At 46.5% G+C, this 27,534-nt stretch overlaps 1 protein-coding gene across 1 annotated transcript; it reads left to right on the top strand.

Annotated features, from left to right (window-relative positions):
- The first annotated feature begins 247 nt into the window (after nucleotides 1-247).
- On the top strand, nucleotides 248-27,263 carry FTCDNL1 (formiminotransferase cyclodeaminase N-terminal like). Its single transcript, XM_048869939.2, has 5 exons — nucleotides 248-324; nucleotides 11,615-11,649; nucleotides 25,292-25,390; nucleotides 27,005-27,006; nucleotides 27,159-27,263. The coding sequence occupies exons 1-5, from the start codon at nucleotides 248-250 to the stop codon at nucleotides 27,261-27,263; spliced, it is 318 nt and encodes a 105-aa protein (XP_048725896.1).
- Nucleotides 27,264-27,534: the final 271 nt, after the last annotated feature.

Here is a 27,534-nt window from a genome sequence, read left to right as displayed (position 1 = left end):
GTGTGCATGCCTACTGAAATATGTAATGGCTTCTCAAATAACCCACAAGATTTCATTCCTCTTTGTGAAAAGAAGATGCTGAGGTGAAAATTTATGCAGCATTGGTTGCTTAGTTACCAAATAATTGTCTTTTTTTAAAAGTATATGGGTTAAAGAAGAAGACCAGAAACGAAAACATGAGCAAGAGTGAAAGCATGAGAATGAGAGAAGAAAATATTTTCTTATGTTTCTGTTTCAGGGCGTGAAAATGTCTTCTACCAAAGTGGGCTTTCGTCTGGCTGCCTGTTTACTAAACATTTCAGAAGCCAGAAAAAAAAAGATACTGTTGAGAAAATAGCTAAAGTTTCTCTTTATGATGATAATAATAAAAGCAGCAAACAGAATAAGTTGGAATGGGAGCATTTCAATATGATGTTTATTAAATTGTATGCTCTGTTATCCTGAAGATACATTACAAAAGTTTAAATTTTTTTGGTGATATTCTGACTTTATCGTCTTTTTTCTTTTTTGCTGCTTGGCTCTTTTTTCCTAATATTTTCCCAGCATGTTATATTTCTGCAGGGGGTACCAAACAAATAATCTGTACTGGTGGTTCTCAACCATTTCTGTACTCTGACCCAGAGTTACAAGAGAAAAAGGAGTACTTGTGGCAAAATAGATTTCCACTCCATATGGCTAAATTCAGTGCCTTGCATAATGACAGGTTTCAGAATAGCAGCCGTGTTAGTCTGTATTCACAAAAAGAAAGGGAGGACTTGCCACAAGTACTCCTTTTCTTTTTGGGAATACAGACTAACACGGCTGCTACTCTGAAAAGAGAAAAAGGGAACACATGAAACTGGTTTGTGACCTTCATCCCCCAACTTGAGAACCCATGACCTTATGTGGCCTGTTGTCATACAACATCCATTAACACAGATACTTTTTGCTGCGGGCTTCGTGATGGATTAGTAATATGCTGTGGTTTTTATAGCCCCTACCAAGGAAGGATCTCAGAGTGCTTACACACTTGAGTGAACCACATACTTCCTGTGGGATAGGTGGGTAGTATTATCCTTGTTTTAGGGGGTGGGAGAGACTAAGACTCAGAGACAGGTTAAGTGATTTACTCCCAGTCATGCATTGAGTCAATGGCAGAGTCACAAATAGATCTCCTGAGCTTTACCTCAACACCATCCTTCCTCCCTAAGACTGGTGCTTGGGAAAACTGTGGCGGTGTAGGGAGTGGGGAGTATTGACCTGGGGATGTTGCGTGGGAGTTTTACTGGTACTGTCTGCATTGGTGACGGGATATCAGGGTGTGACATCACTTGAGGGATGATACCTGAGCCAGGAGTTGTCAGAAATGTGGGGAAGACAAGGCCCTGCACCCCCCATTTCCTGTGATTCACCATGACTCTCAGCCAGCCAGTAAAACAGAAGGTTTATTAGGCGACAGGAACACAGACCAAAACAGGGCTTGCAGGTACAGACAACAGGACCCCCTCCGTAAGGTCCATATTGGGGGGCAGGGAGCTTGGACTGAAACCCCCTCCTGCAGTCTCCTCCAGCCACACCCCCTGGCTCCTCCTCCAGCCTTTGTCCAGTTTCCCAGGTAGAAGGTGTCACCTGGCCCCAACCCCCTCCTGGCTCAGGTCACATGCTCAGGGTATCATCCCTCAAGTGAAGTCACACCCTGATATCCCATCACCAATGCAGACAGTACCAGTAAAACTCCCATGCAACATCCCCAGGTCAATACTCCTCACTCCCTACGCTGTCACATCTCTCCCCCCTTCGAGACTGAACCGAGCGGGGTCACTCTAACCAGTGACCTGGGGAAGTTCAGGCCCCCCTCTCCGGGACAATGCATCAGCTATCATGTTGGCACTCCCCTTCATATGGGTCACGTCCATATCATAATCTTGCAGAAGCAGGCTCCACCTCAGGAGCTTGGCATTGGCTCCTTTCATCTGATGTAGCCAGGTCAGGGGGGAGTGGTCGGTGTACACGGTGAAGTGTCGCCCAAAGAGATATGGCTGGAGTTTCCTAAGGGCCCACACCATAGCCAGCTATTCCTTCTTGATGGCCGCATAGTTTTGTTCCCGGGGTAAGAACTTCTTGCTCAAGTACATGAAGGGGTGTCTCTCCCCCTTTTCATCAACCTGCATTAACACCACACCTAACCCTGTGTCTGAGGCGTCAGTGAACACCATAAAGGGCTTGTCAAAGTCTGGGTTTACCAGAACTGGGCCACTGACCAGAGAGCTTCCTTCAGCCCACAGAGAGCCCTCTGGCACTGCTCGGTCCAGACCACGTTGTCTGGCTTCCTCTTCTTGCACAGCTCAGTGATGGGGGTGGCTATGGAGCTCAAGTGGGGCACAAATCTTCTATAATACCCCGCCATCCCAATAAAGGCCTGGACCTGCTTTTTGGTCTGGGGAGCCGGCCAGTTTCTGATCGCCTCACCCTTGGCTAGTTCTGGCTTTAGGCAGCCGTTCCCCACCCAGTGGCTCAGATAAGATACTTCAGCCAGCCCCACTTTGTACTTCTCAGCTTTTATGGTCAGCCCAGCCTCCTGGAGTGGGTCCAGCACTTGTTTAACCTGGGACACATGGTCCTCCCCGGTCTGGCTAAAGACACAGATCTCATCAATGTACGCCACGGCAAAACTCTCCATCCCCCTCAGTAACTGATCCACCAGGTGCTGGAAGATGGCCAGCGCCCCCTTGAGGCCAAAAGGCAGGGTCAGGAACTCATAGAGCCCCAAATGGGTGATAAAGGCCGATTTCAGCTGGGCATCTGCATCCAGTGGCACTTGCCAGTAGCCCTTTGTAAGATCCATGATGGTAAGGTAGCGAGCTCCCCACAGCTTGTCTAGGAGCTCGTCAGGCCTGGGCATGGGGTAGGCATCAGATACAGTGATGGCATTGAGCTTCCGATAGTCCACACAGAACTGGATCGACCCATCCTTTTTGGGGACCAGCACCACAGGCAAGGCCCAAGTGCTGGAAGATGGCTGGATCGCGCCCAAAGCCAGCATGTCACTGACCTCTCTTTCCAGGTCTTGAGCAGTTTTCCCTGTGACTCGGACGGGGGAGCATCTTATAGGCAGGTGTGATCCCATCTGCAGTAGATTAGTAGACAGTCAGATTAGTGAGTACAAGCCGGTTGGAAAACAGCTGTCGGTACAGATTCAGCACCCTTCTGATCTCAGCTTGCTGAGCAGGGGTTAACCTATCAGAGGGGGAATTGTTTCTAGGGAGGAGCCAGCTTCTGTCTCAGGGAATAGATCTACTAAAGGGTCATCTCCCTGCTCCTCCCAATGTCCACACACAGCTAATACCACATTCCCCCTATCATAATATGGCTTCATCATATTAACATAGTACACCTGGTGGCAGTGTGCCTGGTTAGACAGTTCCACCATATAATTTACCTCATTTAGCTGCTTGACAACCTTGAAGGGGCCTTCCTAGGCGGCCTGCAGTTTGTTTTTTCTCACGGGGATAAGAACCATCACCTGGTCTCCGGTGGCATAGGTGTGGGCCCGCATCGTGTGGTCATACCAGACCTTCTGTTTCCTCTGGGCTCTGGCCAGATTCTTCTTGGCCAGGCCCATGAGCTCAGCAAGTCTTTCTCAGAAGGTCAAGACATACTCCACCACGGATTCTCCAATGGGAGTGGCCTTCCCCATTCGACTCTTATCAGGTCCAGGGGCCCCCTTACCCTTCTTTCATGTAACAGTTCAAAAGGCGAAAACCCGGTAGACTCCTGGGGCACCTCCCTGTATGCAAACAGCAGGTGAGGTAAATACTTATCTCAGTCCTGCGGGTGCTGGTTCATAAAGGTTTTCAGCATCATCTTTAGAGTTCCATTGAACCTCTCAACCAGCCCATTGGACTGGGGGTGATATGCTGAGGCCCAGGTGTGCCGGACCCCACATTTCTCCCACAAGCACCGGAGCAGGGCTCACATGAAGTTGGATCCTTGGTCTGTCAAGACTTCCTTGGGGAACCCCACTTGGCTGAAAATGGTCAGCAGCGCATCTGCCATGGTGTCTGCTTCAATGGAAGACAAGGCCACTGCCTTGGGGTAGCGGGTAGCGAAATCTATCACCACGAGAATATATTTCTTCCCTGATTGGGTTGTCTTGCAAAGAGGCCCCACTATGTCCACAGCCACCTTCTGGAAAGGCTCCTCTATAATGGGCAAAGGTCTCAAAGCTGCTTTCTCCTTGTCCTGGGCCTTCCCCACCCTCTGGCGGGGTCACAGGATCGGCAATACTGTTGGACAGTAGTAAAGACTCCAGGCCAGTAAAAGTTCTGTAGCAGCCTCTGCCGGGTACGCCAGATTCCCTGGTGCCCTGAGAGAGGGATGTCATGGGCCAGGTACAGGAGTTTGTGTCGATACTTCTGGGGGACCACCAGCTGCCTCCGGATCCCCCATGACTCCACTTCCCCTGAGGGAGCCCATTCTCAGTACAGGAATCCTTTCTCCCACAGGAACCTCTCTTGGCAACCTCTCCCCATGGTCTGTGCCACGCTGAAGCCAGCCAGGGATCCTTAGCTTCCGCAAGGAGGGATCTTTCTGCAACTCAGCCTGGAACTCAGCAGCTGGGGAAGGGACAGGGACCTGCTTCCTCTCGCAGGCTGGGTCTGAAGCTGCATCCACTCTGAGCTTTGCCCCTGGGCTCTCCCTCCCCACCAGGGTAGGGTCCTGCGCCTCTGGTGAGATACCCTCCCCGGTGTCAGGGCATAGTGTCCCTTGCCGGCTCTGGCTATGGGTCATGACCAGGGTGTTCTGGGGGTTGCTTGGCCAGTCCTCTAGGTCACCCCCTGTCATAAATATACAGGGAAGGGTAAACACCTTTAAAATCCCTCCTGGCCAGAGGAAAAACCCTTTCACCTGTAAAGGGTTAAGAAGCTAGGATAACCTCGCTGGCACCTGACCAAAATGACCAATGAGGAGACAAGATACTTTTAAAGCTGGACGGGGGAGAAACAAAGGCTTTCTCTGTCTGGGTGATGCTTTTGCCTGGAACAGAAAAAGAATGGAGTCTTAGAACTTAGTAAGTAATCTAGCTAGATATGCGTTAGATTCTGTTTTGTTTAAATAGCTGATAAAATAAGCTGTGCTGAATGGAATGTATATTCCTGTTTTTGTGTCCTTTTGTAACTTAAGGTTTTGCCTAGAGGGATTCTCTATGTTTTGAATCTGATTACCCTGTAAGGCATTTACCATCCTGATTTTGCAGAGGTGATTCTTTTACTTTTCTTCAATTAAAATTCTTCTTTTAAGAACCTGATTGCTTTTTCATTGTTCTTAAGATCCAAGGGTTTAGGTCTGTGTTCACCTATGCAAATTGGTGAGGATTTTTATCAAGCCTTCCCCAGGAAAGGGGGTGTAGAGTTTGGGGAGGATTTGGGGGGAAAGACGCTTTCAAGCAGGCTCTTTCCCTGTTATATATTTGTTAGACGCTTGGTGGTGGCAGCAATAAAGTCCAAGGGCAAAAAGTAAAATAGTTTGTACCTTGGGGAAGTTTTAACCTAAGCTGGTAAAAATAAGCTTAGGGGGTTTTCATGCAGGTCCCCACATCTGTACCCTAGAGTTCAGAGTGGGGAAGGAACCTTGACACCACGCATCAACACCTAAGTGGGCAAATGATGGTGCACCCCCACATCCTTGGGGCCCTCCTTGGCCCCCCATTTCAGATGTATCCTTGCCACGGGCACCTTGAATGGGCCCCCCCACACCCATCAGAGTCAGGTAGGTATTGGGTACCACCCGATATGGGGCCACCACCTCAGGCTGGGCCAGCGTCACATCAGCACCCGTGTCCCAGTACCCATTGACCTTCCTCCCATCCACCTCTAGGGGAACAAGGCATTCGCTCTGCAGGGACAGCCCCATGCCAACCCTGTAAACTGAGAACCTTGGGTCCGGAGCATCCAGCCCCCCAGAGGAGCTGGTTTGGGAAACTCCTCCCCCCTGAGCAGTTGGTAAGCTGCTAGCCCCCCCTTCTGGGAAGCCTGTCCCTCCTCCGGCTGGGACCCTACCTAGTTAACCCTGTGTGGGTTCGGTCTGCTCAGTCTGTCCTTGAGCTTGGGGCACTGGGTCTGTATATGGCCTCTCTGGACACAGAAATAACAAGTCACGTTCCGTTGGTCCCCTTGATCCGGGCGGTTGGTCCCGATGCCAGTTGTTCCCCTTGGGAGGGTGTTCTCCACATTCCCCCTTTGGGGAATCCCAGAGTGACTCTCTGCATCACAGTGGCCCTATTTCTTCAGGCCTCCTCCTGTCCACCCCCTGACCGGCGGTCCACGAACTCATCAGCCAGCTGCCCTGCGCTTTGCTGGTCCTCTGGCTTTTTGTCCCCCCACCCACAGCCTCAGGTCGGATGGGCAATCTTCATACAGATGCTCCAGTACAATCAGTTTAACCACGTCCTCCTTAGTCTGTGCCCCATCTGCCAATTGTAGACATATCCCTGAATTCGGAGGATCAGTTCCAAATATGTGACCTCAGGGGTTTTACGCAGACTCCAGAAATTTTTCTGGTACGCCTCGGGAGTCTTCCCAAACTCATGTAACAGAGCCTTTTTGAACAGTTCATAGTCCCCTGCCTCCACCCCTTCCATTTGGCTGTACAGCCCCATGGCTTTAGGGTCCAGTAAGGGGGTGAGAAACTGGAGCCTGTCATCAGGATCAACCCTGTGCAATTCACAGGCCTTCTCAAAGGCAATCAGGAATTCACCTATGTCCTCCCCTTTCTTACGCTGAGACAGGATGCACTTATCAAAGCTCCATACAGTCCTGGGTCCCCCCCTTACTCACCACAGCAGGGGCCTCTCGGTTCCTCAGCCTTACCAACTTCAGTTCATACTGACGCTGTTTCTCCTTCTCCTCCAGTTCATGCTGATGCTTCTTTTCATGATCCTCTTGATGCTTTTCCTGTTCTTCTCGCTCCTCCTGCAGTTCCTGCTGCCTCAGCTCCAGCTCTTTCAGTTTTAACTCCTTCTCCCATTCCAGCTGCCTCAGCTCCAGCGATGGGGAGCTCCGCTGGGAGGATCCCCTGCTGGCCACAGGGGTCAGGGTGCCCTCAGTGTTTGCTGGGCTCCTTTCAGCCCCTCCACTAGCCACAGGTAGGAGGGGTCTCGGGATGCCCTCGGCAGCAGTCTGACCCCTCCCAGCTGGGACAGACATCCCTGCTGGGACAGACCCCAGTGCCCGCCCTTCATCTGCAGGGCTTCTTCCCTCAGAGGCAGGGATCAGTTCATCCGAGCAATCTTCCTCCTCCAGCTGGGCAATCAGCTGTTCTTTGGTGAGCTTCCCAATGCGCAGCCCCCTCTGCTTGTACAACTCAACCAGGCCCCTCTTAAGGCAATGGTTATACATCTTCCAGCCGGCCCCAAGTTACTGTAGTTACTTTGAACTCGCAGACCTGTGTGCTCTCAGCTCCCCACGGTTTCCAGGAGGGACCCCTAATGTGCCAGCCCTTCTCCAGGTCACCACCTCTCCCCCAGGGTCACGCCACAGACTCCTCTGCCCCTGGAATCACTCACCAGGGGGACCCCATTCTTGCAATAGTCCTTCTCTCTCCCAGAGTCAAGCCACAGACTCCTCCACCCCTGGAACTGCTAACCGCAGTCCCAGGGGGATCCCGTTCCTGCAACAGTCCTTCTCGCTGGTCACACACTCGCAGGAGTTAAGCATAGCTTCTCCGCCCCCCCTGAAACTGCTCCTCTCTGAGCCTTTAGCACATCTGGTCCTCGTCAATCCCCCTTCGTTTTACTGCTCCCTAGTCACTTACTGCAGGAAGCGCCATCCATGGAGTGCAGTAGATCCCATCACGATCACCAGTTGTCAGGAAGTGTGGGGGAGACAAGGCCCTGAACCCCCCGCTTCCTGCTATTCACCATGACTCTCAACCAGCCAGTAAAGCAGAAGGTTTATTAGAAGACAGGAACACATTCCAAAACAGGGCTTGCAGGTACAGACAACAGGACCCCCTAAGTCAGGGCCAGAGCTTGGACCCTGACCCCGGGTCTCCCTCCTTTTCCTCAGCCAGCTCCAAACTGAAACCCCCTCCTGCAATCTCCTACAGCCACACCCCCTGGCTCCTCCTCTAGCCTTTGTCCAGTTTCCCAGGTTGAAGGTGTCACCTGGCCCCAACCCCCTCCTGGCTCAGGTTAAATGCTCAGGTATCATCCCTCAAGTGAAGTCACATCCTGATATCCCATCATCAATGCAGTCAGTACCAGTAAAACTCTCACACAACAGCCCCAGGTCAATATTCCCCACTCCCTATGCCGTCACAAAAACCTCTTAGCAGCACTACTGGGGAGAAGGGACGCAAAAGGGACAAAAGTTTCACCTTTGTCTCTGTCCATTCTCTCTTTCCCACGCATTCCCTGCCCTCTACTGTCCCTTATTTTCTTTTTTCCATCTTTCTGTCTTGTATCTTAAATTTTTTTTTGCACTTTATTTTATTTTTTGCTCCTCCCTCCCTCTTTCCTTCAGGTCTCTCTCCACATCCCCTAACTGTTCTGGTGAGCCTCGCAGAGACTCTCCACTCTCAGCCAGCTATTGCAAGCTCCCTCTCTCCCTAGTCACTGCAGTACAGCAGCACGGGCTTGGCTGATGTCAGACAGAGAGCAGGGTGTAGAACTGTGTAACACCCCTGGGGGAGGGGAGGAGAAGAGCTCAGTGTCTTTTAATGCAGTCGTCTGCTTTTTGTTAATGTTTTCTGCCATTTCGCTTATGCATCTCTCAACTGTTCTGGCAGAGACAGGCAGTTCTTTTATTCTAGATACGGTCGTATCTTTATTTGGCAAATCATTGAACAGAACCTCCGAACTGCTGAGAAAAACTTCTTTTATATATTCCCCATCTGTAAACGGCTTTCCGTTTTTTGCAATGCAGTGTGCAATCTTGTAACTTCCTTCTGTAGCTTGATTTTTACTTACGCTAAAGCATTTTAAAACACTGCTTTGCTTCTCATCTTCTGCTACTGGCTTTTTGATCAATCCAGTCTTGTTTGCTCCACCAAGAAAGGTTTTCTCGTGCTTTGTTTCAAAATGTCATCGAACACTTGATGTGCGACAAACAATACTTTCACAACAGAAAGCGCTAACAGCACGGTCCTTCTTTTGAATACATCCAAGTGTGTCTGTCCAAGAAGGCTGAAATGAATGGACATCTAACTTTGCTTTCTTAGGAGCTGACATTTTGTCAAATGTACCCCTCAACTCACAGTGGAAAAAAAAAATCTCGACAGATGGCACGCACAACATCAAACGCAGTGCACTGTTCCACATGGCCTGATATAAGCAGCAAATCAGGACTTAAAAATATCCCAGTGGCACTGGAGCAATTTTTAAGGTGGGGGTGCTGAGCTGCGCCACCTCTTGCCCCTGTCTGCACCCCTCACTGCCCCAGGCTGGGGCCAGTGGGCCACAGCTGGGGGCAGCTGCAGAGCACGAGGCCGAGGCCAGGAGCAGAGCCCCAGGCCAGTGGTGGGGATGCCAGGCCAGGAGCAGAGCCCCCTGGATTGGTGGCCGGGACCGGCAGTGGACTGGAACCCCCAGTGGGAACAGTGGCCGGAACCCTGGCTGGCAGGGGGCCAGCAGCCAGGACCCCAGGCTGGCAGCAGAGCCCTGAGGCCGGTGGCCAGGACCCGGGCAGTGTGAGTGCCACTGAAAATCAACTTGTGTGCTGCCTTTGGCACGTGTACCATAGGTTGCTGACCCCTGGTATAATGTATGAGAAAATGTACGTGCACTGATATGACACACAGGATCACAATACAGACTGACATACAAGCAGAAGGACATAAATAGACAAGACAGAGGTGCTACAGTTGTTACCTAAACACAAAATCTTACACAAGGTAAAGAACCTCCACAGGCTATGGCAAAGGTGATTCCAAGTCGCAGGAACAATGTGTTTCATGCTCATACTCACAGAGTAAAACATGCTCTTCAGTCTAGATTTGTTTTCATTTCAGGTCAAGGAAAAACACCAAAGAAAGGGCTTAATCCTAAGAGGCACTGTGATGATGCTGCCTGTGGTCTACGGTACCTCCCTGGTTACTTAGAAGTCCAAATAATGCAGTTCCCTTAAAGTGCCCGGCCACAGGCCTCCATCCAGACACATGTCAAACATATGATGATAAATTCTGAAAATCTTATTTCATCATATAAAAGAAAAGGTTCTCCTGACCCCAAGGGACCAAGCCCCAGACCCAGGTCAAATAATAACTTAGATCTTACCCCAAATACACGCTTATAGTCAATTCTTATTAACTAAACTAAAATTTATTAAAAAAAAAAAGAGAGGTAGAGTGTTGGTTAAAAGATCAATATACAGACAGACTTGAGTTCAATTCTTGAGGTTCAGATACAGAGCAGAGCTGAGCTTGTAGTTGCCAAAAATCCTTTTAGAAATAATCCATAGGTTATAGTCCAATGTCCATATTCAGGGTGACTCCAGTCAGTGACTGAGGATCTCAATCTTAATGGCTCAGAGTTTCCCCTTCTTGAAACCCAAAGCAGATCTGAGATGAAGAAGGATCCTGTCCCAAGGTTTTTATACATTTCTTGCAGCCTTTTGGCCTGAGAAAACAATAGGCTTAACTTCCTTTCTTCCAAACATCATGGCAATTAGCACAGGATAATTTATCCATTAAACAGTTCAGATACAGGTTATCACAGCCTTCAAAGAGACCTTGACAATAATACTATTTCACTCAAGTATATGTTAATATTCCTTTTTTGATCTTTGGATCAAACCTATAGCCATAGACAAGACTTGTTTGCTTACATCACAAGACCTGAGCAAACATCTACTCTTCTATCTCTAACAATGCAGGCTTGCATTTCAAAGCTCTATTCATTTACATATCTTCCTAACCAGTCTTTAAATTTCGGCCATGGGTCAGGTCAGTCTGTGAGTTAATTAACTCTTTCTGGCCCTGTCACCTTTCAATGAGATATTATATTACACTCCTAACGTCACAGGCACTAACCGCTTCCTGCAAGGTACTGAGCACCCTGAACTCCCACTGAACTAGTGGGTGCTCAGCACGTCTCAGAATTGGGCCCAAAGACTGAACAAATAGACATTTTCCATGACAGAGAAAACACAGTGACTGTAACATGCTGCGTCTTAAGGACAAGATTGCAGCTGCATTAGGTAGGGAGAAAAATCTACTTTTAAAAGTGTAGTATTCAGAAAACAGCCTTTAATTTCCATTGCTACGTGTAGATAGAATAGTTAGACATAATAGGCAAGATTCTGCCACCCCTACTCACACTGAGTAATACCTCACTCTACTAACACTGATTTCAATGGGGCCTGCTTGTGGGGTATTGGACTAGTCAACATAAGGGTGGCAGAATCTGGCCCAACATGAGAACAATGGGCCAGATTCTCAGCTCATGGAATGCAGCCTGGCACCATTGGCTGGCCCAGTATCATTAGGAGAAAACAGATAACTCAGAGTAGAAGTCAGTTCCGGTGATTGGGGTAAGAGAGTCAGAGACAGAGCATGACAATAAAATTCATATATATATATATGGAGAGAGAGAGAGATCAACACTCAGAGATCATCAGGAGCTCTGAGATGATAATAGAGAGCCCCTGACTAAGGCAGCCCTGATTACAGAATGGACCCCACCTGAGAGAAATTAGGTGATTCCAGGTTTAATTACGGAGTGGGCCCAGCTGAGGAAGGGCTGGAGGCAAGAGAATGCGGGGAGTCAAAAGGTGCCTGCAGGGTCTTAAGTGAGCATCCAGGGAACAGATTGGGAGACCTAGAAGGGAAGTAAAGAGGTGAGGAAGGAAATGGCACAGGGAAAATTGCAATATGGGTAGAGGATTTGCTGTAGCTATGCAGTACAGGGCCTTGGGCTGTAACCCAGAATTGAGGTGGGGACTGGATTCCCCTACCAGCCCCAAAGAAATGGTGTACAAGGGTAGCTGAGCCCAGCGAGGGGGCTGCAGGCTGAACGTAACCTTGCTGAAGAAGAGCTGTAGAGAGGGTGGAAGCTTTTTATCTCTGTTCAGATAGTTCTGAATGCTAGTGTGGCTAGCTGACCCTGGAAGGAATGGGCTAACAACTGGGCCCTGGCTGGTGGGATGAGTTCTCTGAAGGAAACCACCCCAGCCCCAGAGTGACTGTTGACAAGGGCTGCTACCCCACAAGGACACTGTGATGCCATGCCTGGCCATGAGGAAATGCATAGTGGTGAGTAAACCCTGTTACAATGCTTTTTCTTAATTACTTTAACTGCAGCATGTCTGAAACAACTCCATTTTTCAGAGTACCAGCCTGTTAGTCTGTATTTGCAAAAAGAAAAGGAGGACTTGTGGCACCTTAGAGACTAACAAATTTATTTGAGCATAAGCTTTCATGAGCTACAGCTCACTTCATCGGATGCATTCAGTGGAAAATACAGTGGGGAGATTTATATACAAAGAATATGAAACAATGGGTGTTACCATACACACTGTAATCAGAGTGATCACTTAAGGTGAGCTATTACCAGCAGGAGAGTGGGGGGGATGGGGGATGGACGACCTTTTGTAGTGATAATCAAGGTGGGCCATTTCTAGCAGTTGACAAGAATGTCTGAGGAACGGGGGGGGAGATAAACATGGGGAAATAGTTTTACTTTGTGTAATGACCCATCCACTCCCAGTCTCTATTCAAGCCTAAGTTAATTGTATCCAGTTTGCAAATTAATTCCAATTCAGCAGTCCCTCGTTGGAGTCTGTTTTTGAAGTTTTTTTTGTTGAAGTATTGCCACTTTTAGGTCTGTAATCGTGTGACCAGAGAGATTGAAGTGTTCTCCAACTGGTTTTTGAATGTTATAATTCTTGATGTCTGATTTGTGTCCATTTATTCTTTTACAGAGAGACTGTCCAGTTTGACCAATGTACATGGCAGAGGGGCATTGCTGGCACATGATGGCATATATCACATTGGTGGATGTGCAGGTGAACGAGCCTCTGATAGTGTGGCTGATGTGATGAGGCCCTATGATGGTGTCCCCGAATAGATATGTGGACACAGTTGGCAATGGGCTTTGTTGCAAGGATAGGTTCCTGGGTTAGTGGTTCTGGTGTGTGGTTGCTGGTGAGTATTTGCTTCAGGTTGGGGGGGCTGTCTGTAGGCAAGGACTGGCCTGTCTCCCAAGAGCTATGAGAGTGATGAGTCATCCTTCAGGATAGGTTGTAGATCCTTGATGATGCGTTGGAGAGATTTTAGTTGGGGGCTGAAGGTGATGGCTAGTGGCGTTCTGTTATTTTCTTTGTTGGGCCTGTCCCGTAGTAAGTGACTTCTGGGTACTCTTTTGGCTCTATCAATCTGTTTCTTCACTTCAGCAGGTGGGTATTGTAGTTGTAAGAATGCTTGACAGAGATCTTGTAGGTGTTTGCCTCTATCTGAGGGGTTGGAGCAAATGCGGTTGTATCGCAGAGCTTGGCTGTAGACTATGGATCGGGTGGTGTGGTCTGGGTGAAAGCTGGAGGCATGCAGGTAGGAATAGCGGTCAGTAGGCTTCTGGTATAGGGTGGTGTTTATGTGACTATTGCTTATTAGCACCGTAGTGTCCAGGAAATGGATCTCTTGTGTGGACTGGTCCAGGCTGAGGTTGATGGTGGGATGGAAATTGTTGAAATCATGGTGGAATTCCTCAAGGGCTTCTTTTCCGTGGGTCCAGATGATGTCATTTTTGTAGTTTTCCTTGTCCACTCTCTTTCTTTCTTTTCCTACACCTCGTGGCAGGCACAGTATCTCAGCCCTAGTCTACATCCAGCTGATGATAGCACCTTTGGCAAACAGTAAATGACTGACTGTCCTTGGCCACTTTTATATTGCGTGAGTACATGTGCTGTCAGACCCCGATCTGCAGAAGGGATTCTTTCAGCAGCAAATTAACACGAAGTGATTTACTTTGTCCATATTGGATACAAGGTTAAGGGGGTGGGGGAGAATCACTCCAGGTTGCACTTGCTTTTGAAATTTTTACTTCTGTAAGTCCTTTGGAAGAAATTTCCCCTACTTGGGATGGGATAAGTATTGCGGGTAAGTCATATAAATAACTGTGCTGCTAAGATTTGAATTGATTTAGCTCCTGGCCTAGCCCAAATTTGGTTGTGGGGGTTTTTTGGTTTTTTTTATTCTACAGAGATTGTGCTTCCTTGGAACAATAAATAAACTCCAAACTAGAAAAGGCACATTCTGTGCATTAAGGGCTGGCTTCCTCTCTCCTTTACTTTCACTGAGCAGTACTTTCATTCCATGAATCATCCCCCTGATTTCAGTGGGAAACTTTACTAATAAGATGCTAAAAGTATGTGCTGCAGCAGAATTGATCCCTTGTTGCCACGTTTTCAAGAGCTCAGTTCCCATTTGGGTGCTTTAGTGAAGTGGCCAGACCTTTCAAAGTGCTCCATACCTGCCAGCTCCCACCATTCTAGCCTTTTGAAAATCTGATGCTAAATGTTTGTCAGTGCCATAATTATGTTCTTCAAAGGCAGAAGCAATGTGGGATCTTTTATGATAGAGTAGTTCTGAGACATTGTAGCTCAGGATAATAGAACAGACTTGATGCTGCAATTCAGCTAATTAAAATTATTGTAGTCCCTTGCTGAACGACATTTCCCAGGATCATTTCAACCTCAGATCAGAACTCTTCCTCTCCCCAGGTATAAATGCCAAGCCCTGGAAAGTCTTGCTAGAGGGTCTTAAACAGCATAGTGTAGAGACCATCCAACCAGGTACGCATGTATGTCTAAATGACTCTGTTTCATTAGCCTCACTATAGCTACTCAGTCCAAAAACTGTGTAACTTAAATTTTCCTGTAATTATAGGCTTTCTTAAATGCTCCTTTTTCACCAGCTCACTACCTGTTTGAGGTCATGACCTGCATGGTTCAGGATTGCTTGTGTGTTTGTCACTCTCAAGATGCTGGACAGCAAAAAGAAGTGGGAGTGGGGTGAAGCAGAACATAGTCATGCAGACATCCGTTCGTTCATATATGTGCATGTGCCTATTCCATGCGCACAGGAACCTGAGATCACCTGACTCATTTGCTCACTGGCACAGCAAGCCATGATTCCCCAAACAAGAAAATAAATCCAAATAAAGGATCACATGCCCCCGCAGTCTAAGTCACAAAATAGACGCACTAGGTAATTGTGCAGCTGGTGCCATGTCCAACTGCTGCAGAGTATGTATCTACCCTAGCCATGAGTAAAACAACCATCACTGTGTACTTTATATAGGTGGCTAACACCATTATTTAAAAAAAGAGAGAATGAGCCCTATGGGATGTATTGTGCATTTATGGAATGGGACACATTTTTGCAGTTTGCCCCATTGCCCTCTCTTGGGGGCAGGCCTCCAAGGATATTCCAGCATTTTATTTTGCCAAATATGTGGGCTCTTCCTGACCCCCAGCAGAGGGATGCTCCACAGGCGAGGGCTCTCAGCTCCAGGGGGAAGTGTAACTTGAGCAGTGAGTGTCTTCCCCCTCCAAGCTCTGTCAGTCATATTCCTTGTGCAGATTGGTGTATTCTTGAAGGGTTGCACAGAGCCCCTGATCTAGCTCACATTAGTGGGGCTTTATAGATTAGGGCTAGGACCTCAAAGCAAATCCTGCACTGGGGAGACACTGCAGTGCATTGAACGTGTTCGAATAAGCTGTTGCCAAGGTGATGCTGTCGGGAGTTCTTCCAGCGTGCTGGACCAGTTGAAGCTTCGTCTAGATTGGGCTGATTGAGGAAGTAGAGTAGAAGGTAAAAGCATGTATTGCTGCAGCCAGGGCTTCATCTGGGATGGGCGGGGGGTTGTTTCCTGCGTCTGTTGTGCATACCTGGAAGTACAAAACAAAAATCTGTTTCTTTACTGATTTGTTTTCCCCTCAATTTAACATACCCATGATAACTTGTTGTAGGCAGTTAGGACAACTCACCTTGATGGTGTCCCTTCTTGGCATGCGAATATTTTATTTATAAAAGTGGATATTATTGTTACTGACCTTCTGGGAAGGACAAAGGACAGGCAGTAGATACTGAAGAGGTGGAGCCAATATTTCAAAGTCAATAAATTACCTATCTGCTTTAGAAGTAGGTTTTAGTTTCCTGTTTGAGTGCTAGCTAACAGATCTTTTAGGGCCAAACCTCGGCATTTGCACAAAGTCTTATGTAAATCCAGAAACTACATGTAACTGACCAATTTGCTATGCAACTAAATCTGCCTACAAATGTTGAGGAAGCCTTTAAGGAGGTCTGTTAAACATTTGGCCTGGAGAGTCATACAAGAAAGGTAGAAATGTAAAAGTTGTTCCCTTATTTGTAGCAGATTGCTTCTCTAATGTCCATGTCCAGCATGTGTATGTGTGCCTTTATGATGACAGTTAAGGGACTAGGTGAATCTGCTTTAAATTGCAAAATCTGCTGGAAAGAGGGATGGTGTCCCTAGTCTCTGTTTGCCTGAAGCTGAGAATGGGTGATAGGGTGGATCACATGACGATTGCCTGTTCTCTTCATTCCCTCTGAAGCACCTGGCATTGGCCACTGTTGGAAGACAGGGTACTGGGCTAGATGGACCTTTGGTCCGACCCAGTATGGCCATTCTTATGTTGAAAAAGTGTCATAAAGATGTGTTCAGCTATTGAGGATCTAATCATCCCAGAAGAAATGTAATGTTTTCATGGACTCTCATTGTGCCGGTGCCTGACTCTGGCCACAAGGGTTTTGCTACATAGTTTACCTCATTCAGCTGCTTGATGACCTTAAAGGGCCCGTCCCAGGCAGCCCGTAGCCCGTTCTTTCTTACGGGAATGAGAACCGTCACCAGCTCCCGGAGAGCATAGGAGCAGGCACACGCTGAGTGGTTGTACCAGACCTTTTGCTTCCCTTGGGCCCTGGCTAAATTCTCCTCGGCCAAGTCCATGAGCTAGGCGAGCTTTCCCCGGAAAGTCAGTACATACTCCACCTCCAATTTTTTTTTTCCATCGGGAGGGAGGCTTTCCCCTCCCATTCATCCCAAGTCCAGAGGTCCCCTCACTCTCCTCCCATACAGCAACTCGAAAGGAGAGAACACAGTTGATTCCTGGGGCACTTCCTGGTATGCGAACAGCAGCGGGGGTAAATACCTGTCCGAGTCCTGTGGGTGCTGGTTCATAAAGGTTTTCAGTGTAAGCAGTGTCAGGATGAGCTCCACCCTAACCTCTGGTGGTGAGGTGTGGCAAGTTGTGGAAAAGAACTTCAGGGGCCGATCTCATTTGCATAGGCACACCCACCCCGCCTAGAATGAGACCATAGCTGCCCAAATGGTCACTTTGGCTGCTGTGGGATCCCCAGTGTCTCTGTTATTGGGGCAGGAAGAATAAATTGTTATTACCCTGATTATGGGAACTGTGCTTGGAACTGTACGTGGCCTTTTGTTATGATGGAGGGATTCACCATCAACTAAGTAGCACTCGCTAGGCAAGGGTCATGGGTTCCAAAACTGTGTGAATGGAGAGAGGCTGGGGACAAGTACTAATACTTGGTGGCATGGGCCCCTTGGTGAGGGCCTTACATGCTAATTGCACTTCCTCCTCTCTCCACTGTGGAATATCAGAGCTAATTTTGATTTCATTAGAAGTCTAGTTATAGGCTGCTGAGCTCATTTTGGGCTGACAGTGCACCAGCACTGGGGCTCCCCTACTACAAGCTGAATTCACCTAAGAGCTGAAATCACTGAATGTTGTGTTAAGTAGTGGGGGAGCCGGAAGATATATTGTGGAGCAGTTGGCGGGCCGGCTGGAGTGCCTTGCGGACCGGCTGGTGGAGCAGTTTGTGGATGGCAGGAGCTGCTTGTGGGCCGTGGAGCTGAGCGAAGGAGTTTGTGGGGCGGCTGGCGGAGCGGAGCGCAGCCGAGCGAAGGAGTTCGTGGGGCGGTCAGCTTCAGATCATGTAAGGTGCCTCTTACCCCCGTCCCATTTCCACCCAGGTTGGGAGGTAAAGCTCCGCAGATAAACTTTCGAACTCTGGGGCGGCCCTGACCCGGGACAGAGACTTTTGGGGCATTGGACTTTTGGGACTTTGAGTGATTTGGGGTTGCTGGACTCAAGAACCAAAGGGAAAAGGGCATGCCCCAATTTGCTTGGGGTGGGTTTTTGCTCATGGGTTTTGTTATGAATCCTGTTGGTGGTGTTTCCCAAACATAATGCCACATTGTTTCTCTCTGTTATTAAAAGGCTTTTGCTACACTCAGACTATGTGCTTGCAAGAGGGGAAGTATTGCCTCTTGGAGGCGCCCAGCAGGGGTGGTATATATTTGTCCCAGGTCACTGGGTGGGGGCTCGAGCCGGTTTGCATTGTGTTATTGGAATGGATCCCCTAGATATTGAACCCGGCCCTTGTTGCTGCCAACTCTGACGGGCAGAAGGGTTACATCAGCATCATCTTTGGGGTCCCATTGAACCTCTTCACCAGCCCATTGGACTGAAGGTGATACACTGAGGCCCAGGTGTGTTGGACCCCACACTTCTCCCACAAGCACCGGAGCAGGGTTGACATGAAATTGGAGCCCTGGTCTGTAAGGACCTCCTTGGGGAACCCCACTCTGCTGAAAATGGTCCACAGTGTCTGCCTCGACAGAGGACAAGGCCATCTCCTTGGGATAGGAAGTAGCGAAATCTACAACCACCTTTCATGGCCACCCTGGCAGCCATCTTAGTAGCTGTTCTCTACTTACTTGGTTTACCTGTAAAGGTTTCAAAAGTCTCCCTGCATTGCGTAGGTCAGAGGAAGTGAATGCGCACCAGATTTGAACTTTTTAAAATTGAGGAAAAAACTCTCTCTCTCTGTCCTTCTGTTTCTTGCGAGAGGGATAGCTCAGTGGTTGGAGCATTGGCCTACTAAAGCCAGGTTTGTGAGTTCAATCCTTGAAGGGGCCATTTAGGGATCTGGGCCAAAAATTGGGGATTGGTCCTGTTTTGAGCAGGGGATGACTGCCTCAGGTCCCTTCCAACCTTGGTATTCTGTGATTCTCCCCTCTGGCCAGACAGGGTTGCAGCTCTGCCACAGGTTCCAGCTGGAGAGCCAGCCCCGGTCCCTCCCCCGCAGCCTCAGCTCGCTGCACTTCTTGCGCTTTGGGTGTTGATCTCCTGCTGGGCCGTGCGGCTGCGAGAGCCACTGGGTGTAGTGTATTAAATTGCTCCCTGTAGGAACGTGGTACTTAACGGAGCACCAGGGCTGGCATGTGTAAGCAGCACATTCCTACGGGGAGCAATTTATTACACTACACCTGTGAAGGGAAGGCTGTGCCTCCCCAAACAGCCTGGCCTCTGCCCTCACGGAAGCCCTGACCTATCCAAACCCCCCCCCCCCTGCTCCTTGTCCCCTGACTGCCCCCTCTGGGGCCAGCCCCACCCCTAACTGGGCCCCCCCAATCCAAGCCCCCTGACTGCCCTGCTCCCTCTCCACCCCCCCTGCCCAGTCCCCCGGGACTCCCACACCTATCCAACCGCCCCCTGCCCAGGAAGGCGACCAGTCTGTGATAGAAGCTTATTGAAACTTCTGAGAGTGAGGTTTTCTGTATTCAGTTTTCTTACTGTACTAGTCTTAGACTTGCGTGTTTTATTTTATTTTGCTTGGTAAGTCACTTTGTTCTGTCTGTTATTACTTGGACTCACTTAAATCCTACTTTTTGTATTTAATAAAAATCACTTTTTACTTATGAATTAACCCAGAGTATGTATTAATACCTGGGCGGGGGGAAAACAGCTGTGCATACCTCTCTATCAGTGTTATAGAGGGCAAACAATTTATGAGTTTACCCTGTATAAGCTTTATACAGGGTAAAATGGATTTATTTGGCGTTTGGACCCCATTGGGAGCTGGGCATCTGAGTGCTGGAGACAGGAACACTTCTTAAGCTGTTTTCAGATAAACCTGCAAGTTATGGGACGTAGTTCAGACCTGGGTCTGGGTTTGTAGCAAGCTAGCATGTCTGGCTCGAACCAGGCAGGGCACTGAAGTCCCAAGCTGCCAGGGAAAATGGGCTCAGAGGTAGGCTCGGCACAACAGTTAGCAGTTCCCAAGGGGGGTTTCTGTGATCCAACCCGTCACAGGTACATCCTTGATGGGGAAACCCAAAACTGTAATCGAGGCAGGGGAGATCGGAGCCAAATGGGTGGAGGTGGTGGAGAAGAAGAAAGCTGGTAGCATCTGGTGGGGATATCAGAAGGGGCAACCTGGGACGACACCCCACCATCTGCCAGGGGCTCAAGTGATGGTACAACCCTTTAAGGCCAACTTTTTTGACTTGCCTACAGCCAAGTTGTCTGTCCAGTACAAGCGTTGGTCAGGAATATGGACTTTTGCTGTCTATGACAATTATCCTATTCCCATGCTGCTGGGAGAAGACATGGCCAACCATGTGAGGCCAAAGAAAAGGGTGGGGATGGTCACCCATAGCCAGGCTAAAGAGACTGTGATTTTATGAGGTAATGTAATATTTCATTGAAAGGTGACAGGGCCAGAAAGAGTTAATTAACTCAGACTGACCTGACCCATGGCCGAACTTTAAAGACTGGTTAGGAAGATATCTAAATGAATAGAGCTTTGAAATGCAAGCCTGCATTCTTAGAGGAAGAAGGGTAGATGTTTGTTCAGGTCTTGTGATGTAGACAAACAAGTCTTGTCTATTACTATAGCTTTGATTCAAAGATCAGCAAAGGAGTATTAACATTTAGGAACCAGAGGGTGGTATTAGGTGAAGTGGTTTGCCGCTTTTACAGATCCAGAGTAAGAGTCCTGTGGTACCTTATAGACTAACAGACGTATTGGAGCACAAGCTTTCGTGGGTGAATACCCACTTCGTCGGACGCATGTAGTGGAAATTTCCAGAGGCAGGTATAAATATGCAAGCAAGAATCAGGCTAGGGATTCTGTACTTGTGCAAGTTTCTTCATGAGATTGATATTATTGTCTATATGTCTCTTTGAAGGTTGTGGTAAACTGTATCTAAACTGCTTAATGGCAATTAGCACTGGGTAATTTATCCATGATTCTTAGGAGAAGGAAAGTTAAGCCTATTGTTTTCTCAGGCCAAAAGGCTGCTGGAAATGTATAAAACACCTAGGACACGATCCTTCTTCATCTCAGATCTGCTTTGGGTTTCAAGAAGGGGAAACCCTGAGCCATAAGGATTGAGATCCCGAGTCACTGACTGGAGTCACCCTGAATATGGACATTGGACTATAACCTCTGGACTATTTCTAAAAAGAAGTTTAGCAACTACAGACTTGTCTCTGCTGTGTATCTGAACCTCAAGGAATTGAATTCAAGTCTGTATGGATACTGATCTTTCAACCAACTCTCTTTTCTTTTTTAATTTTTAGTTTAGTTAACAAGAAATGACTTAAGCGTGTATTTTGGGTAAGATCTAAGTTGTAATTGGACCTGAGTGTGTGGCTGATCCTTTGGGATTGGAAGAACCTTTTCCTTTATATGATAAGATTTTCAGTAATCATCATCATATCTGACGTGTGTCTGGATGGAGGCCTGTGGCCGGGTACTTTAAGGGAACTGCATTATTTGGACTTCTGAGTAACCAGTGAGGTAATATAGAAGCTGTTTTGTGCTGGCTTGGTAAATCTAAGTATTGGAATATCCACCAGCTTTTGGGCTGGTCTGCCCCATTCTGTTTGCAGTTCAATCTAATTGAGTGACCTCAGCTGGCTCCCACGGGCAGCATCGTCACACAGGCCTCCACACCTAACTCCATTCCTTAGCCTCCTACCAGGGCCCAGTCTGTGTCCCCAGATACCACAGGCCTGGGGACCCTGTCAGAGGTGGTGGAACCAGACCCCAGACCAGAGTCAATGATGGTGGTTGTATATCCAGTTCCTGGGACCCAGCCAGAACAAGTCCAAGGATTGGAACGGGCGGAGCAGCCAGCTCCAGAGCCCATGCTTACAACCCCACCACAGTCAGGGGAGCCAGCTCCAAGGGTTCCCATGGAGCCTGCACCTGCAGCAGCAGCTAAACCGGTGCAAGAGGCTCAACCGGAGCCTGAAATACCACCTATTTCACCAGCGGAGAGTGGCTCACAGTCAACGGAGGCACCCCCATCACCAGCATCACTTCCAGTGGGACCAAGCCCAAGTCCACAACCCAATGAGGAGCTAATGTCTCCAGCATCAAGGGAGAAGTTCCAGGCAGAGCAGGAAGTGGATGAGAGCCTCAAGGGTGCTTGGACAGCAGCCCAGAGCAACCCACTACCTCTCAGCTCTTCTAATAGGTCCAGGTTTGTTGTAGAAGGAGGACTCTTACACAAGGAGACCCTTTCTGGGGGGCACAAGGAGGACTGGCATCCTCAATACAGTTGGTAGTTCCAACTAAGTATAGGGAAAAGCTCTTGAGCTTAGCCCACGATCACCGTAGTGGCCACACTGGGGTGAACAGGACCAAAGACCATTTGGGGAAGTCCTTCCACTGGGAGGGAATTCGGCAAAGACATTTCTACCTATGTCTGGTATCATGAGGTGTGCCAGAGGCTGGGAAAGCCCAAGACCAGGTCAAGCCTCTTCAGCCACTCCCCATAATTGAGGTTGCATTTCAGCGAGTAGCTGTGGATATTCTGGGTCCTTTCTCTAACAAGACACCCAGAGGAAAGCTGTACATACTGACTTTCATGGCCACAAGGCCAGGGCTGGAGCCTGAGCCATCTATGTTGTGTTGGCTGTATGCAGAGAGGTGAATTTCACCTTTGAGAAGAAATGTACCCATAGTTTGTTGGAGGAATGTGTGCTATTGAGAGGGTAAACTTTAGTACAGTCAAAGAACTTTCTCTGGAGTCAGCTGCATTGCATTGCCTCCTAGCATCTTTGCTAATCAGATGCTTTCGTTGGGAACATGAACAAACCATCTAGAATAAGAGAAATGTTGTTTCGTTTTCTTGGTCTGAGAAAATACATATGATATATATTTACATCTGTGTTCATCAAACCATTTATAGTAAAGCAGTTTGGTTATTACCTAACCAGTGTTTTGATGTCTGGTTATAGACAGCATTAGCCCCACAGCCAAGTAACCAATGTATGTATTCTTAATGATTACTTGTTTATATAGCAGCCAGAACACAGCATAGCACTCTTCAAAGACTTTAAAAAAAAAAAAAAATGCTCCCTGTCCCAAAGAATTTACTGTCTACATATAGGCATATTAATCATGCCACTCCATTGCACTGCTTTTTAACCTTTTTTTTTGTATTCTCTTTCAAACTGTTTTCTGATCTCTGTGCATTTAAATAGTAGCTTGCATTTTGGAAGAAGATTGGAGTGTCTGTGAAAACACCTGTTAAATGCTGAAGAAAACTCCTTAGGAGTTGATATGCAGCTGTAGGGTTTTTTTTTGCTGTTAACGCAGAGAAAATGCCAGTTCTGGCTCATCATTTTCAGAAACAGCAACACTTAAAGTTACCTGGCTCTGTGATTAAGTGAGTGTACAAAGAAATATGCGGCTGATGGATGGCTAGGTCTTGACTCATAGTTTTATTAGCTTATTAGTGGCAACAGTTCAAATGGAATTATAGCTATTATACTCCATTACAAATATCAAACAATTTGCTTCTGCTGAAATTCATGCTGACAGCTCTGTTTGCCAGCCATCTTCCCCACCCCATGGACATTCAGGAAAGAATGTTTTATTCTTTCAGCAATTTACTCAGTTGAATAGGATGAAAATGAGACTAAAAGCTTTTCAGATTGGAAAAAAACATGAATTTATTTTTCACATCAGGAGCGATGTTGAAAAACTACTAAAATAGCAGGGTCTGTGATCTCATTTCTGGTTTTCTTTCACCGTAGGAAAAATAGGCGTGAGATTATACAGCATTTACAGTGTTTAATTGTTAAGAAAAGAGATTTTTGTGGCTTTTTTGTTGTAATTTTTTCAATTAAACAAGAAAAACTTGTGTGAAATAGCTTCATGGTGACTGATGTAAATCAACATAAGTCAGGAAATTGAATTAAAGCTGTTCTAAAGGACTCTCATTGATTTCATTGGGCTTTGAATCAGGCCCTTTAGGCTAGAAGTCTAGGCTGATGCTTAGCCCATAACCACTTTGGTATTCTATGGTTTGTCTGGCAGTGGTAATGTGGATATGACTCATAAAATACTTGCATCTGTTTCTCTAGCCCTCTGATTCTGGCCTTGTGTATGAATGTTATAATTTATTCACCACAGGGCCAGATTCTGCCTTCTCATGCACATCTGCAGCTACCATTAGCTTTGAGAGCTGCAACCACAAAGATGAGGTCAGAATTTGGCCTCCTATCATGTCTTTGCACCATGGTTTTCTGTAATTTATACCAGGGTCCTCTCTGCTGTAGCCTTTCATTCTCAAAAGTGTGTTGGGACATAGTTGGTATGAAGATGTTACACAAAATAAGGTCCTAATCCTGCTACACAAAATAAGGTCCTAATCCTGCAAACAGTTATCTAGCACAGCATGTTAGTGGCCTCAGTGGGACTCTGACTGTGTTAGTGCTGTTTGTAAGGTGGGGGGATAAAGTAGTATTGGATTCAAATGGAGTACAGCTATAGAGTATGGTCCTGATCCTGCAGAGTGCTTTCTGTGGGATGCTGATCCCACAATTCCCATTAGTGTCCCCCCAGCATTTGATGTCAGTCAGGAAGCGTTCAGGAGGAGGCATTGAGGGACTCACAGAATTAGGCCCAGGAAGCTCACTCCTGCACCCTTAGTCATACAAGCAGTCCTGTTGAAGTCAATGGACTATGTGTGTGAGGAACAACCTCTTTGGTAGCAGACTGGAACTCCTGAAGGCTTCGATATACATCATGAATACTCTAAATAAAGAGACATAATAATTTAGGCCCCTATTCATCAAAGTATGTTTAAGTCTGTCCCTCTTTAGCAAAGCACTTAGACCTAGATGCAAAGACAATGGGATGTCTAAATACCTTTTAGAATAGCAGCCGTCTTAGTCTGTATCTCTAAAAAAGAAAAGAGTACTTGTGGCACCTTGGAGACAAACAAATTTATTAGAGCATAAGCTTTCATGAGCTACAGCTCACTTCATCGGATGCATACAGTGGAAAATATAGTGGGGAGATTTTATATACACAGAGAACATGAAACAATGGGTGTTACCATACAGACTGTAACAAGTTTTGAGGAGCTGGGTCCTAAAAACTTAAGTGATTGGTGAATCGGGGTCTTAAACATCTGCCATTTGATGTGTATGAAAAGTCTGAAATCTCCTCTTGTTTTTTCCTCCCACAGGACAGAAACATTCTCAAGCCACAGTACTCAATATACTTTTTGATTATGATTACCACAGATCAGTCATAATCATAGCAGCTACCATTGATATGTTAGGTAAGAGGACCTGTTATGATGTTTAAATATTTTTATACTTCAAAAATTCTCTTGCTTTCTGTTAACTATCAGATAACAGCTTTGACTGACTGGGGAAAGGCAGGGCTCATCTCTGGTTTCCTGCCCTTTGTAACTACCTGGAGGCTTCCAGGATAAGTTGAGAGTTGGAATTGTTCGAGCTGAACATTCTGTGAGTAGCAAGCCTCAAACACACCATTTTTAAAATGGGAAATGCCTAGTGATGGTATAACTAAAAGTGGTATATGTTTCTAAAGTTACTTGAGACTGATGCTTTCTTAAAGCTATATAATGCCATTTCTTTTAAAACAGAATTCCCTAGTCGTTTCCTTGTTAGCATGATCAGACTGCTAAATAAATAAGAATTTGGTAAAGTTTACAGTGATATTTTACACTAATCTTTACACCATCACCAGGCAGAATTTCCTTTTTTCAAAAAAGGATGTGTTTTTGTGCTTGTTACTTTTATTTTAATTACTCATACATCACAACAAGCTTAACTCTGACCCCAATGAATACCGTTCTTCCATTAGTAATCTCAGAATATAAACACAGCATAGTGCCCTTCTGAAAAAGAAACATAGAATAATATATGTTCTCATTAATGTCCCATGTTGATCAATTTCTAATGCTAGTTCACATATGTTTATTATAAATTATATTATACACTTTTTTAATGAAACCACATATACAATATCATTCTAAAAGAAAATAGCAATTGTAAATACTTTTCCAAAAATGTGTTGTACAAATACATCAATTGATAATTCCCATTTAACAGTTTCCTTAACAAGAAAATGCTTCTGGGTTTTTATTTTGCATAGATAAGATTATTTTGAGGAGAATACATTTCTTTGCCCACATAATATACACATTCTGGCCAATATTAGATTTATCCTCTTACCTATAAATTTCCTCCATTAAGTGCTATGTTTTTTTAATAAATGATGCAATAAGTAAGTACATTGTCACACAGTACCCTTTATGTGTTTTTTAATTTTGTTTTTAAACATGATGGAGAAATAAAATAAGACTCCCTTTTCCCCCTTAAAAAGGTGCTATCCAGATATTTGACATGTAAGTGAAAACAGTGTATTGAGTAGAAAACAGAATGAGAATATGAAGAGCCCCAGCAAATATTACACATTTTTAGCATTCAGTACTTCAGTAAAATAAACTGTTACTGAGTTTGGCCTGAAATCAGACAGCAGGATACAAAATTAATTGCCTTGTGATATTTTTATTTCCTTTCAAATGTTCTTTAGTCCATTTCTGTGTTTAATGCACAGCTTTCTTGGGGTAGGCACACTTCTAAGAGTTACAGGACCTTGAAATTTTGTCAACACATCTCTTCTAAGATTGGGGGGGGGGGAGGGAATGGTGCTATTAATGTCTAAAGTGAATTAGAAAGAGATTATCTGCACCACTTTAGTCCTGGAGCAAGAAGCTGTGTAATTTTAACTTTCCTGTCTCTCTTGTTTGGTTTCAAATTAGTTGTGTTTTCAAATAGAATCCCTTCCTGTGACTAGGAACAGAACCTCAGTGAACCGTTTTCAGAGGAACAGCCGTGTTAGTCTGTATTCGCAAAAAGAAAAGGAGTACTTGTGGCACCTTAGAGACTAACAAATAAATTGGTTAGTCTCTAAGGTGCCACAAGTACTCCTTTTCTTTTTGCGAACCTCAGTGAACTAACCCTCAGTGCTTTATTCAGGTTTGACTGATCCCTAATTGTCTATTTTGCATTTGTTAGGCAACTGTCATTGCTGCCTGCGCTGAGGCTTTACAGCCAATTGATATGGCTATCCAGGAAGGAATCCATCCTTGCCTTGGAGCAGTGGACCTAGTTCCTATCTAGCCTCTTTTGAATGTAGGCTTGGAGGAATGTGGAAAAGTGGCTCAAAGTAAGTGACAGGTTTCAGAGTAGCAGCCATGTTAGTCTGTATTCGCAAAAAGAAAAGGAGTACTTGTGGCTCCTTAGCACGTGGCAGTTTCCACGGTATGCATCCGATGAAGTGAGCTGTAGCTCACGAAAGCTCATGCTCAAATAAATTGGTTAATCTCTAAGGTGCCACAAGTCCTCCTTTTCTTTTTTCAAAGTAAGTGGAAGCTGTTGGGATTGATGAAGA

This window comes from Caretta caretta, chromosome 11 (assembly GCF_965140235.1).
Source record: "Caretta caretta isolate rCarCar2 chromosome 11, rCarCar1.hap1, whole genome shotgun sequence".
Lineage (NCBI taxonomy): Eukaryota > Metazoa > Chordata > Testudines > Cheloniidae > Caretta > Caretta caretta.
This window is presented reverse-complemented; position numbering and strand designations above follow the sequence as displayed.

Excerpts from the sequence above, each read along its gene's own strand:
- FTCDNL1 (XM_048869939.2), top strand. The coding sequence starts at position 248 with ATGTCTTCTACCAAAGTGGGCTTTCGTCTGGCTGCCTGTTTACTAAAC. Across the intron at positions 325-11,614 it reads GCCAGAAAAAAAAAGATACT|AGAGCCCCTGACTAAGGCAG; the intron begins GTTGAGAAAATA and ends AGATGATAATAG. Across the intron at positions 11,650-25,291 it reads GGCAGCCCTGATTACAGAAT|CAGGACAGAAACATTCTCAA; the intron begins GGACCCCACCTG and ends TTTTTCCTCCCA.